General features: G+C 40.4%; 1 protein-coding gene across 1 annotated transcript in view; it reads right to left on the bottom strand.

The window, feature by feature from the left end:
- DNAH6 (dynein, axonemal, heavy chain 6) overlaps positions 1-12,680 on the bottom strand; it is a 280,222-nt gene that overhangs the window by 132,619 nt on the left and 134,923 nt on the right. The window contains exons 39-41 of the mRNA XM_010862179.1: positions 5,399-5,620; positions 4,240-4,387; positions 1,187-1,344 (exon numbers count right to left, since the gene is read on the bottom strand). Coding sequence (XP_010860481.1) covers positions 1,187-1,344; positions 4,240-4,387; positions 5,399-5,620 — 528 coding nt within the window. The remainder of the gene's footprint in view (positions 1-1,186; positions 1,345-4,239; positions 4,388-5,398; positions 5,621-12,680) is intronic.

The raw sequence follows: 12,680 nt of genomic DNA, 5'->3' as shown, positions 1-12,680 counted from the left end.
CAGAAAGTAAAGAAGAACTAAAGAGCCTCTTGATGAAAGTGAAAAGGAGAGGGAAAAGTTGGCTTAAAGCTCAACATTCAGAAAACTAAGATCATGGCATCCAGTCCCATCACTTCATGGCAAATAGATGGGAAAACAATGGAAACAGTGAGAGACTTTATTTTTTTGGTTTCCAAAATCACTGCAGATGGTGACTTCAGCTATGAAATTAAAAGACACTTGCTCTTTGGAAGGAAAGCTATGAACAACCTAGACAACATATTAAAAAGCAGAGACATTACTTTGCCAATAAAGGTCTGTCTAGTCAAAGCTATGGTTTTTCTAGTAGTCATGTATGGATGTGAGAGTTGGACCATGAAGAAGGCTGAGTGACGAAGAATTGATGCTTTTGAACTGTGGTGTTGGAGAAGACTCTTGAGAGTCCCTTGGACTGCAAGGAGATCCAACCAGTACATGCTAAAGGAGATCAGTCCTGGGTGTTCATTGGAAGGACTGATGCTGAAGCTGAAACTCCAATATTTTGGCCACCTGATGCAAAGAACTAACTCATTTGAAACGACTCTGATTCTGGGAAAGAGTGAAGGTGGGAGGAGAGGGGGAAGACAGAGGATGAGATGGTTGGATGGCATCACCGACTCAATGGACATGAGTTTGAACTAGCTCCGGGAGTTAGTGATGGACAGGGAAGCTTGGCATGCTGCAGTTCATGGGGTCGCAAAGAGTCAGACAAGACTGAGTGACTGAACTGAACTGAACTAAACTGAACCTCCTTTTGGCTGAAGCCTTAATTCCTAGTATCCACAATCTGACTATATTTGGAGATGGGTATTTAAAGAAGTAACTTAGTTAAGAGGAAGTCATTAAGATGGGCCTTAATCCAATATGATTGATGTCTCCTTATAAGAAGAGACAATTTGAACAAAGATGGACACAAGGAGAAAATCATAAGAAGACATAGGGAGAACATGGCCATCTGTAAACCAAGGAGAGAAGCCACAGAATAAAGCAACCCTACTGATATCTTGACCTTGGACTTTCCTCTTCTAGAACTGGGAGAAAATAAATTTCTACAGTTTGAGTTACCCAGTCTATGGTACTTAGTTATGGCAACTCTAACAAATGAGTGCACCACATTTCATTGCCGTTTACATGGAGACACACAAAGTCATTTAAAACCTAAAGTAACCTGTATATCTTTCCAAAAGAGTTTGTTTCTGTCATAAAATCCACCAAAATCTTGATATTGCCGAAGTAATTCAATGGGAGGCTGAGAGCCATAGCGATCCAGCCTGGGCATGTTTAGGTCGTCAACAAAAATCACAACTCGTTTGTTTCCTGGTGCTCCTAGGGAAAGAAAATGAGTTTAAGAATTATGATTTGTCTTCAGTAAGGTGACTCAGATGGTAAAGAGTCTGCCTGCAATGCAGGAGACTCAGGTTCGATTCCTGGGTTGGGAAGATCCCCTGGAGAAGGGAATGGCAACCCACTCCAGTATTCTTGCCTGGAGAATTCCATGGACAGAGGAGCCTGGCAGGCTAATGACCATGGGGTCACAAAGAGTTGGACACAAATGAGTGACTCACTTTTGAAACTTTCAAAACATAAGACAAAGCTTAGGTATGGCTTTGGACTCAATGTACACCATGTAGGTCATAATGAGCTCAGCTTTTAAGTGTGAGGAGGGCCCTAGGGGAATCCTGAGTTGAGGAGGAGAGTCCTCCCTCTGGCCCCATCCAGGCTCTGACAGGGAGTTATAGACTCAGCCAGGATACCCACATTATCAGATGGTCCCTCACCAAAATGGCAACTCACTCCAGTACCTTTGCCTGGGAAATCCCATGGACAGAGGAGCCTGGCAGGCTACAGTCCATGGGGTCGCAAAGAGTCAGACATGACTGAGCAACTGAGCATACGTAATTGATTTACAGTGTTGAGGGATTCTTTTTGATTGCTTGAACCCTTTGGAAAATATGCTGAAAGTTGCAGGCCTTCTTAGAAAATGCATGAGTGCTTTCCCAGATATGATTTTGTAATTCTAGGTTAAGAACCTCCAGCTTAGGAAATGAAGTGCATCCTAAGCACAGCACTCACTCTCACCATCCCGGTGCAGGATGATGCCAGCATTTTGGGTGACCTTCCTTAACCCCAACGACTCCCAACTGTCCTCACCAACTGTGCAGCCTGGGCATGGAGTGAAGAAGGTCATTTCGTTTTCACACTAGGAAGCAGACAAATCTCCAGGTTTCCTTACATAAATGCCATCCCACTACCCTATATAGGGAAAGCATGGCTGGATTTTCAAAAGCACCTTTATAACATCAAAACAGGGATAGTGAAGGACAAGGAAGCCTAGCATGCCGCAGTCCATGGGGTTGCAAAGAGTCGGACATGACTGAGTAATTGAACAACAACAAACTACATCAAAGGGAAATCCACTGGAGCTGTACAATGTCACATTTAACCTAAAGAGAGTCAATATGTACATTCAGAAAAAAAAAAGTGATAAACAGAGAAAAGAGAACAACTTAAGCAGAGGAAGTGACTCCACCCATGCCGGTATCTGGCATCAGTGACAACTGCAAAGAAAATAAGGTAAATCCCATGGCCTCACTTCATTTTCTGGCCTCTGGAAGTCAAGTAGCAGGTCACGGGTATGGAAGAGTTCTAAGACAATCATTCATAAAAATTTGGGGCCCCCACCAGAAAGACTGGCATCTATTGCCCTGCATCTACTTAAGCACGAAAGGAGGAACAAAAAGGGGTTAGTAGAGCAGCTGGTACAGCAAGGCCTGTGAGATGATGGCATGTGGAAGGCAGCTGGGCCTGAGCTTGGCCTAGTGCTCCACCAGGAAGGCAGTGGGCTGGACAAGCGGACCATAGCGCAAGAGGCTACAGGATGTGCCTCAGGGTGGGACGGAGTGGGGCTGAGACTCATTGCCAACAGAGAACTTTTCAATGGAGAGGTCAGGGAATCTTCCATTGGGGAGGAGGTCAGGGAACCTTCCAATGCAGAGGTCAGGGGAACCTTCCATTGTGGAGATCAGGGGAACCTTCCACTGGGGAGGTCAGGGAAACTTCCATTGGCGAGGTCAGGGAAGCTTCCAGTGGGGAGGTCAGGGCTTGGCCTACACACAGTTCTTTCAGAAATCCTTCAGAGGGCCTGCTCCTGGAAGTGTGTCACACCAAGGGCGGGGACAGCCGTCTGGCCAGCAGAGAAGCAAAGACAACCCACACTTACAGAGAACCTTGTCCTTCCCTTTTCCTCCCATCCCGATACACTAGAGCAGGGTGTGAAGAGTAAAAGAGCACCCATGCCCCTCTTTGCCTCCCGCACCTCCAGCCACAAACCTGGCTTAAAACAGAGGAGAGGAAGAGCTTTTTAAAAGAGTCTTTATTGAATTTCTGACAACACTGCTTCTGTTTTATGTTTTGGCTTTTTGGCTGCGAGGCATGTGGGGATCTTAGCTCCCTGATCAGAGATCAAACCCGCACCACCTGCTTACGTCACCGGACCACCAGAGAAGTCCCCGGGAGGAGTTTTAAATTGGATTGGGGATTGATAAACAACAAGGCCCTACTGTAGAGCACAGGAAACTAGATCCAATCTCCTGGGATAAACCATAACGGAAAAGAATATAAAAAAGAATGTACATATATGTATAACTGAGTCACTTTGCTGTACAGCAGAGATTAACAGGACGATACTTAAAAAAAAGACGAAAAAAAAAAATTAGGTTTGGGATTGAAGATTGAAGACTCAAAATGACTGCAAGTGACCAGAAAGTTATGGTATTGATCGAAACAGTTGAAAAGGAAGCGTGAGGGAGATCCCACAAAGCCTGGGGGGAAGTGCTGCCTGAAGAAACTCCAAAGCGGTTTCATGCTTATTCCCTACTGGGTTCAGGTAACTGAATGCACCAGATATAAAGAGGTTTGCTTGCTTTAAATAAAGGGAAATCAATGCATGTTTGAAAGAAGAGAGAGTAGAGAGAGGGAGAGCCTTGGAGAGGTAGAGATAGAAGATGTTCTGAGTTGCAGGTGATGACAGACGTAAACGACTTGCTTGCTAACAGTAAGATATCTAGATGTAAAGCCATGAAAGAGTAGCATGAACAGAATTACCTTTACAAATAAATTAAGCAAAGGAAATATCCAATTGTAACTTTATTACGTGTACTGTTTTTCTGAATTAGCTTAATAAATAGTTTGTGTGAGGCAAATGACAAGAATAAATCTTACCTAGGATATTTTTTCTTTTCCTTTCCAGTTTTGACTCAATGATCTCTTGTGTTCTTGAAGATGAAGTTTGAGCAGAAAAATTTAGATAAACAGGGACATAGCCGGCTGATTCTTGAATTCTATTTAGCAATCCTTTTGCAATAACAGACTTAAAAATTTTAAAAAAAGATGTTAATTGATTTATACTCAATATCTTTCAATTATGTATATCAGTAATAATCTGGTACAATGAGTAAAATCAGGATAAGAGGAGGGAGGGAGGTTAAAACTAGATTGAAATGTCTTTTTCTTCCTGGAGATTCCATTTAATTACAGTTATCAGAACCAAGGAAACATTCTAATCAGCTCTATCTCAGCAAAAATTTTTATTTTAGTTTTATACAAAAATCCATCTTGGTTACTATCCAAGTTAATTTGATAGCAAGAGTCAGAGACTTAGAAACAATTTAGAGGGAAAACAGTGAGTCCCTGTTCATGTGGACTGCCCCCAAATCAAGAAGACCAAATAATCAGCATTTTCCTCTATATTCTACTTTTCCTAAACACTGTGCCGAGTAGAAGTAAATGGGCAGGAGGCGAAAGGCTGACCTTCATTAATAGTCTGCAGGGACACAAACTGCCTTGACAGGTTCCCACCCTAACTTGTGAAGTGGCAGCCCCAGAAATTTCCAGGGACACAACATAAAAGCTCCCAAACACAAAAGACTGGTTCACAGGGTCCTCTGGTTTATATACATTATTGACACCAAGGATTTATTCAGAAAGTGGCAAACTGTGGACCTGATACAGATTCAGCATAGTTATATTCTTCCTGAAAAAGTGACACAAATACAGAAGAAATTCCCCTGAGATATAAGGTGTTATTTATGGGGCTCACAATTCTAGGTTCATCGTGCCCTCCTTCTGGACAGAGCTTCTTGTATGAGGTGGGGCTTCCCCATGGCTCAGATGATAAAGAATCTTCCTGCAGTGCAGGAGACCCAGGTTTGGTTCCTGGGTTGGGAGGATCCCTTGGAGAAGGGCATGGCTAACCACTTCAGTAATTCCTGCCTGGAGCATTCCATGGACAGAGAAGCCTGGCAGGCTACAGTCCACAGGATCATAAAGAGTGCACATGACTGAGCAACTAACACTTTCTTGTTTGATGTGGGTTTCCTACCTTGCCAACTCCAGTTATTCCGGTAAACAACACTGAATGCTTGACTGCCAGTAGTTTTTCCATTAGGTACCCAAAGCGCACTGTGTCAGCTGTGGGGACAAGCATTTCAAAAAACGGAGTGTCTCGGCTGTATTTGAAGGTGGGTATGATTCGTTCCCAGGGATCCAGCCGTTTGGTGTCAAAATCCATGTGAATGCTCCACAGGTCACCAGAACTGGGAAGCTAGGATACAAAATTAAACACCACTATTGAAAGGATTGACACACGGTCATAGAAATAGTTACATAGAAGCAAAGGTAGTCATAGAACATGGATGGGTTTGGATTTCTTGTTGCTTTGTAGAGAAGTAGTTGCTTAAGTATCAGAGTTCAATTCTTTAATCATGAAATACTATACAGTAAAAGCCTGATGTACTGACTGTTAAAACTATGTAAAAAAAATATTTAATTCAACATTAAGACCCAACATTCAGGGGATTACTCTACACCAAATACTGTGTTCGGTGTGGGGGAAAATGCTGAACAAAACCCAGCCTTTGGCTTCAATGACTTTATAACCCACCTCGAGGACACAAACACACTAGTTAATACTCATGGAGAAATAAGGGTTCTAATAGAGTTTAGTACATCCACAGAGGAGGGATGGCTCATTTCTACTCACAGGGGAGTTGTACCAGTGGCTAGAGATTTAGGTGGACTTTCCTGGGGGCTCAGACAATAAAGAATCTGCCTGCACTCTAGGATTCGCGGGTTCCATTCCAGGGTTGAGAATATTCCTTGGAGAAGGGTAAGGTTACCCACTCCAGTGTTCTTGCCTGGAGAATTCCATGGGCAGAGGAGCCTGGTGGGCTATAGACCATGGGGTTGCAAAGAGTCAGACATGACTGAGTTACTAACGTATCCTAACACACTAGGGGGTGGTGATGCTACAACTCAGACTTGAAGGATAAGCAGGAGTCAGATGGGCAGAGAAGTGATGAAATGGGGATGGGGAAAAAGGAGTCAGGGTTCACACTAAGAAAACAGGTCTGGAAGTCATGGAAAGTGGCATGCATGTGGAAACTGTAAGAGATAAGTCTGGACATACAGATGTGAGCAAGTTATAAAAACCTCATTTGTTAAAGAGCTTGCAACAAGAGTTCAGTGAAGAATTCTAAGTGGGTAACATGATCAGATTGCATTTCAGAAGGTTCATTCTGGCAGCTGCACAAAACAGTGGTGTTTCAAGCTTACTGGGCAGTGACCTTTAAAAAAAATTATTTTTAATTAGAGGATAATTGCTTTAGTGTTGTGTTGGTTTCTGCTGTACAACAGCATGCCCCTTCCCACCCCTCTAGGTCATCACAGAAGTCATCACCGGAGTGAGCTCCCTGTGTTATATAGCAGCTTCCCACTAGTTATCTACTTTACATATGGTAATGTATGTTTCAATGCTACACTCTCAATTCATCCCATCCTCTCCTTCCCCTGCTGTGTCTACAAGTCCGTTCTCTATGTCTGCATCTCTATTCCTGCCCTGCAAATAGGTTCATCAGTACCATTTGTCTAGATTCCATATATATGCATTTACTATATGATATTTATTTTTCCGATTCTTATTTCACTCTGTAAAACAGGCCCTAGGTTCATCCACCTCAGTTCAACTGACTCATATTCTTTCCTTTTTATAGCTGAGTAATATTCCATTGTATATATGTACCACAACTTCTACTTTATTCATTTATCTGCTGATGGACATCTAGGTTGCTTCCATATCCTAGCTATTCTAAATAGTACTGCAGTGAACACTGGGGTATATGTGTCTTTTTCAATTCTGGTTTTCTCAGGATATATGCCCAGTAGTGGGATTGCTGGGTCATAATGTCATTTTTTATTCCTAGTTTTTTAAGGAAACTCTATACATTCTCCATAGTGGCTGTTAACAGTTTACATTCCCACCAACAGTGCAAGAGGCTTCCCTTTTCTCCACATCTATTTGTAGATTTTTTGATAATGGCCATTCTAAACAGTGTTAGGTGATACTTCATTGTACTTTTGATGTACATTTCTCTAATAATGAGTGATGTTGAGCATCTTTTCATGTATTATTGGTCATCTGTATGACTTCTTTGGAGAAATGTCTGTTTAGGTCTTCTCATTTTTTGATTGGGTTGCTTGTGTTTCTGATATTGAGCTGCATGAGTTTCCTGTATATTTTTCAGATTAATCCTTTGTCAATTGCTTTGCTATTATTTTCTCCCATTCTGAGGGTTGTCTTTTCATTTTGTTAGTTTCCTTTGCTGTGCAAAAGCTTTTAAGTTTAATTAGGTCCTATTTACTTATTTTTGTTTTTATTTCTATCACTCTATAAGGTGGGTCAAAGAGGGTCTTGCTGATAGTTATTGACAGTGACTCAATTTCACATGGTGATCTGGTACATACATATAGATGTGTTTGTTTAAATATGTATAATATTTACCCCAAGTATCACTCTATTTCACATTCTATTCTATTAAAAAAAAAAACCTTATTAGGATTTTCTACATATTCAGTTGTTTCCTTCAAATAATGACAGCTTTATTTCATTTCTAAAGTTTATATTTTATTTTGTTCCCCCGCCTTACTGCACAGGCTAATATCTCCAACATAGTGGTAACTAAAAGTTTTGATGGTGGCTATTTAATTTTTTTTTTTTTTTAGTTAAAAGTGATTTTTATTTGTCCATGTTCTCTTCTAGCCCTTGTGCATATGTGTATATAATTTTTAAAAGTCATAGAATGGGAATAGTTTTATAAAACATATAGATACATGGCATATGTATCAGATCAGATCAGATCAGTCACTCAGTCGTGTACGACTCTTTGCGACCCCATGAATTGCAGCACGCCAGGCCTCCCTGTCCATCACCAACTCCTGGAGTTCACCCAGACTCATGTCCATCGAGTCAGTGATGCCATCCAGCCATCTCATCCTCTGTCGTCCCCTTCTCCTCTTGCCCCCAATCCCTCCCAGCATCAGAGTCTTTTCCAATGAGTCAACTCTTCGCATGAGGTGGCCAAAGTACTGGAGTTTCAGCTTTAGCATCATTCCTTCCAAAGAACACCCAGGACTGATCTCCTTTAGAATGGACTTGTTGGATCTCCTTGCAGTCCAAGGGACTCTCAAGAGTCTTCTCCAACACCACAGTTCAAAAGCATCAATTCTTCGGTGCACCTTTGCTCCGTGAGAATGTAACTCTCTTTAGCACTTTCTGAGGCTGACATAAATTATAAATATAAAGAAAAAACACTTCAAGGGAAAATAAGTTTTCTGGTTGAGCAGCCTTTATCAAAAAACGGTCATAAAATGTCCACAGGCCTCCAAGGCCAGAAGATAATGCACACAACGTTGTTTATGGGAAAGGCATGCAGAAAAAATCCTGGTTTCAATAAAGACAAAACAGATGTAATGTTTGGGCTGACTCTGCATGACTTTGCATCTTTCATTTCCCTCTATGTACAAGTCAAGGTATAAAAGTTCCTTTTGAAAATGAAGTTATGGGCCTCTCTCACCGAAGCTTGGTCTCCCCATGTCATTCTCTCTCTCTCTTTCTCTCTTTTTTTCTCTCTTATCACCAGCGCCGGCATCCTGAGGGTACCCCTGGATCCTGCTGGGGCTGGACCCCGACAAATATACATGTTTCAATGCTATTCTCTCAAATCATCCTACCCTCCCCTCTCAAACAGAGTCCAATAGTCTGTTCTTTACATCTCTGTCTCTTTTGCTGTCTCACATATAGGGTCATCGTTACCATCTTTCTAAATTCCATATATATGAGTTAATATACTGTATTGGTGTTTTTCTTTCTGACTTACTTCACTCTGTATAATAGGCTCCAGTTTCATCCACCTCATTAGAACTGGTTCAAATGCATTCTTTTTAATAGCTGAGTAATATTCCATTGTGTATATGTACCACAGCTTTCTTATCCATTCATCTGCCGATGGACATCTAGGTTGCTTCTGTGTCCTGGCTATTGTAAACAGCGCTGCGATGAACATTGGGGTACACGTGTCTTTTTTAATTCTGGTTTCTTCAGTATGTAGGCCCAGCAGTGGGGTTTCTGGGTTGTATGGCAGTTCTATTTCCAGCTTTTTAAGGAATCTCCACACTGTTCTTCATAGGGCTATACTAGTTTGCATTCCTACCAACAGTGTTAAGAGGGTTCCTTTTTCTCTGCACCCTCTCCAGCACTTATTGTTTGTAGACTTTTTGATAGCAGCCATTCTGACTGGTGTGAGACAGTACCTCATTGTGGTTTTGATTTGCATTTCTCTGATAATAAGTGATGTTGAGCATCTTTTCATGTATTCGTTAGACATTTGTATGTCTTCTTTGGAGAAATGTCTGTTTAGTTCTTTGGCCCATTTTTTGATTGGGTCACTTATTTTTCTGGAATTGAGCTGCATGAGCTGCTTGTATATTTTTGAGATTAATTTTCTGTCAGTTGTTTCATTTGCTATTATTTTCTCCCATTCTGAAGGCTGTCTTTTCACCTTGCTTATAGTTTCCTTCATTGTGCAAAAGCTTTTAATTAGGTCCCATTTATTTATTTTTGCTTTTATTTCCATTACTGTGGGAGGTGGGTCATAGAGGATCCTGCTGTGATTTATGTCAGAGTGTTTTGCCTATGTTTTCCCTAGGAGTTTTATGGTTTCTGGTCTTACATTTAGATCTTTAATCCATTTTGAGTTTATTTTTGTGTATGGTGTTAGAAAGTGTTCTAGTTTCATTTGTTACAAGTGGTTGACCAGTTTTCCCAGCACCACTTGTTAAAGGGATTGTCTTTTTTCCATTGTATATTCTTGCCTCCTTTGTCAAAGATAAGGTGTCCATAGGTGTGTGGATTTATCTCTGGGCTTTCTGTTTTGTTCCATTGATCTATGTTTCTGTCTTTGTGCCAGTACCATACTGTCTTGATGACTATTGCTATGTAGTATAGCCTGAAGTCAGGCAGGTTGATTCCTCCAGTTCCATTCTTCTTTCTCCAGATTGCTTTTGCTATTCGAGGTTTTTTGTAATTCCATACAAAATGTGAAATTATTTGTTCTAATTCACTGAAAAATACCGTTGGTAGCTTGATAGGGATTGCACTGAATCTATAGATTGCTTTGGGTAATATACTCATTTTCACTATATTAATTCTTCCAATCCATGAACATGGTATATTTATCCATCTATTTGTGTCATCTTTGATTTCCTTCATCAGTGTTTTACAGTTTTCTATAGGTCTTTTGTTTCTTTAGGTAGATTTATTCCTAACTATTTTATTCTTTCCATTGCAATGGTGAATGGAATTGTTTCCTTAATTTCTATTTCATTTCTAAAAACTGGGTTGTGACTCTTTCAACTGATTTCATGTCAATTAATGCATTGCAACCTGTAATTTTAAAAAATAATGGTGTATAGCTTAATCAGAAATGATAGGACCAAAAGCAAGGGAATAATGAATTTGTATTTTAACAACCCAGAAAAGAAATGAAAAGAATCTGAGTTATTGAGAGGCAATAAGGATGAAGAGGAGGAGGACATGGCAACTCATTCCAGTATTCTTGCATGGAGAATCTCAAGGACAGAGGAGGCTGGTGGGCTACAGGTTCATGGGGTGACACAGAGTTGGACATGACTTAAAGTGACTTACTATGCATGCATGCAAGGATGAAGAGAAGAAGCCATATTTGAAAAAAATTTATTAGAAGAAAAAATTCACTCACTTTAACTCAGATGAGTAAAGAAGGAAGAATCTATAACAGTCATTGAGCTCTGGCTACTACCATGTGGCTGTCAGACCATTTATTGAGGCAAGAAACAAAAAACCAACAGCCCATTCATTTGGGGCTTGCAGACAGAAGGAGGAATCCACCTTTTCATCTGGACTCCCTCCTGTTATCCAAGTAGCATTACCACTGCCAGGACAGGGGCTGGCACTGTCCTTCTAAACATCTTAGGTCATAATGCTTCAATAGCTTCTCATCACACCCACCATGAAATCAAGGTCCTAACAATGGCCCATAAAGCTATATTTTTTGTCCCACTGCTTACTTCCATGACCTCATTTTATACTACACTCCCACTTGATTTTTCCACTCTGACCTCGCAAGTCTGCTGTTTTTCAAAACTGTCAAGCAATCATTCATTGAGTAAAGGCATTCATATTTGCTTTTTCTTTTGACTGGAATGCTTTCCCCTACGGAACCATTAGAACTTTGACTTTCTTCAGAACTCTGTACATGACCTAATTAGCAAAGCTTTCCTGACTAATATTAATATACAAAAGTTTCCCTCTGCCCTCAGTACTGTCATCCTTACTCTGCTTTATTCATCTCCATGGCACTGAATTGTCAATGATGTATATATGTCTGTGGCTGACTCCCCTGACTGTAATGTAAGGTCTATGAAGCTAGGGACTTTGGTTACTTGATTTAGCTCCCATATCCAGAATAGTGTCTACCATGTAAGAGATTTTTGACAGATATTTGTTGAACTGAATATTTGCCGAGGGCCATCTCCCACAGACCTTTGATGAACCCAGATCATTTCCCCTGATACAGAGGGATCTGTCTCTCTGTCTCAGATTCTCAGTTGTCCTCAACCTGGTTCATCTTGTCCAATTATGATACAATGATCTTGAAGATCCAGCAGGGTTTCATATCCACTAGAAGGTTCTAATCCATAGGCCTTAGTTTCTTATCTTAGGGATTTTTCTTTTGGTAACTTTTTATTTTGATATAATTCAAAACTTACAGAAAAGTTAAAAGAATAGTACAAAGAATTCCCATATATTCCTTATATAGATTAACTGACTGTTCACATTTTGCCTCTTGATTTAGTGTTTATCTTACTCTAAGATGTCAGTTATATACACTATTCTATACTACCCTAAGTATGTGAGCATTTCCTAAAAAACAGGGATATTTTACAACCACACTAAAATGATTGAAATCAGAAAATTGAATATTAATACAATGCTATTATCCAATTTACATTGTATATTCAAGTACAGTCTTAACAATGTCATTTATAGCCATATTTTTTTCAGTCTAGGATCCAATCCAGGATATTGCATTGCATTTGATTATATTTCTTTAGTCTCTTTAGCTGAAAAAGTTCCTCAGTTTTCTTTCATGACAGACACTGTTGAAGAATATGGGCCAGTTTATTTTACGGAATGTTCATCAGTTTGAGTAGTCTTGGTGTATCCATAGTCAGAGTTCAGTTCAGTTCAGTTCAGTTGCTCAGTCGTGTACGACTCTTTGCGACCCCAT

Source organism: Bison bison, unplaced genomic scaffold (genome assembly GCF_000754665.1).
Source record: "Bison bison bison isolate TAMUID 2011002044 unplaced genomic scaffold, Bison_UMD1.0 scf7180017864480, whole genome shotgun sequence".
Taxonomy (NCBI): Eukaryota; Metazoa; Chordata; class Mammalia; order Artiodactyla; family Bovidae; genus Bison; species Bison bison.
This window is presented reverse-complemented; position numbering and strand designations above follow the sequence as displayed.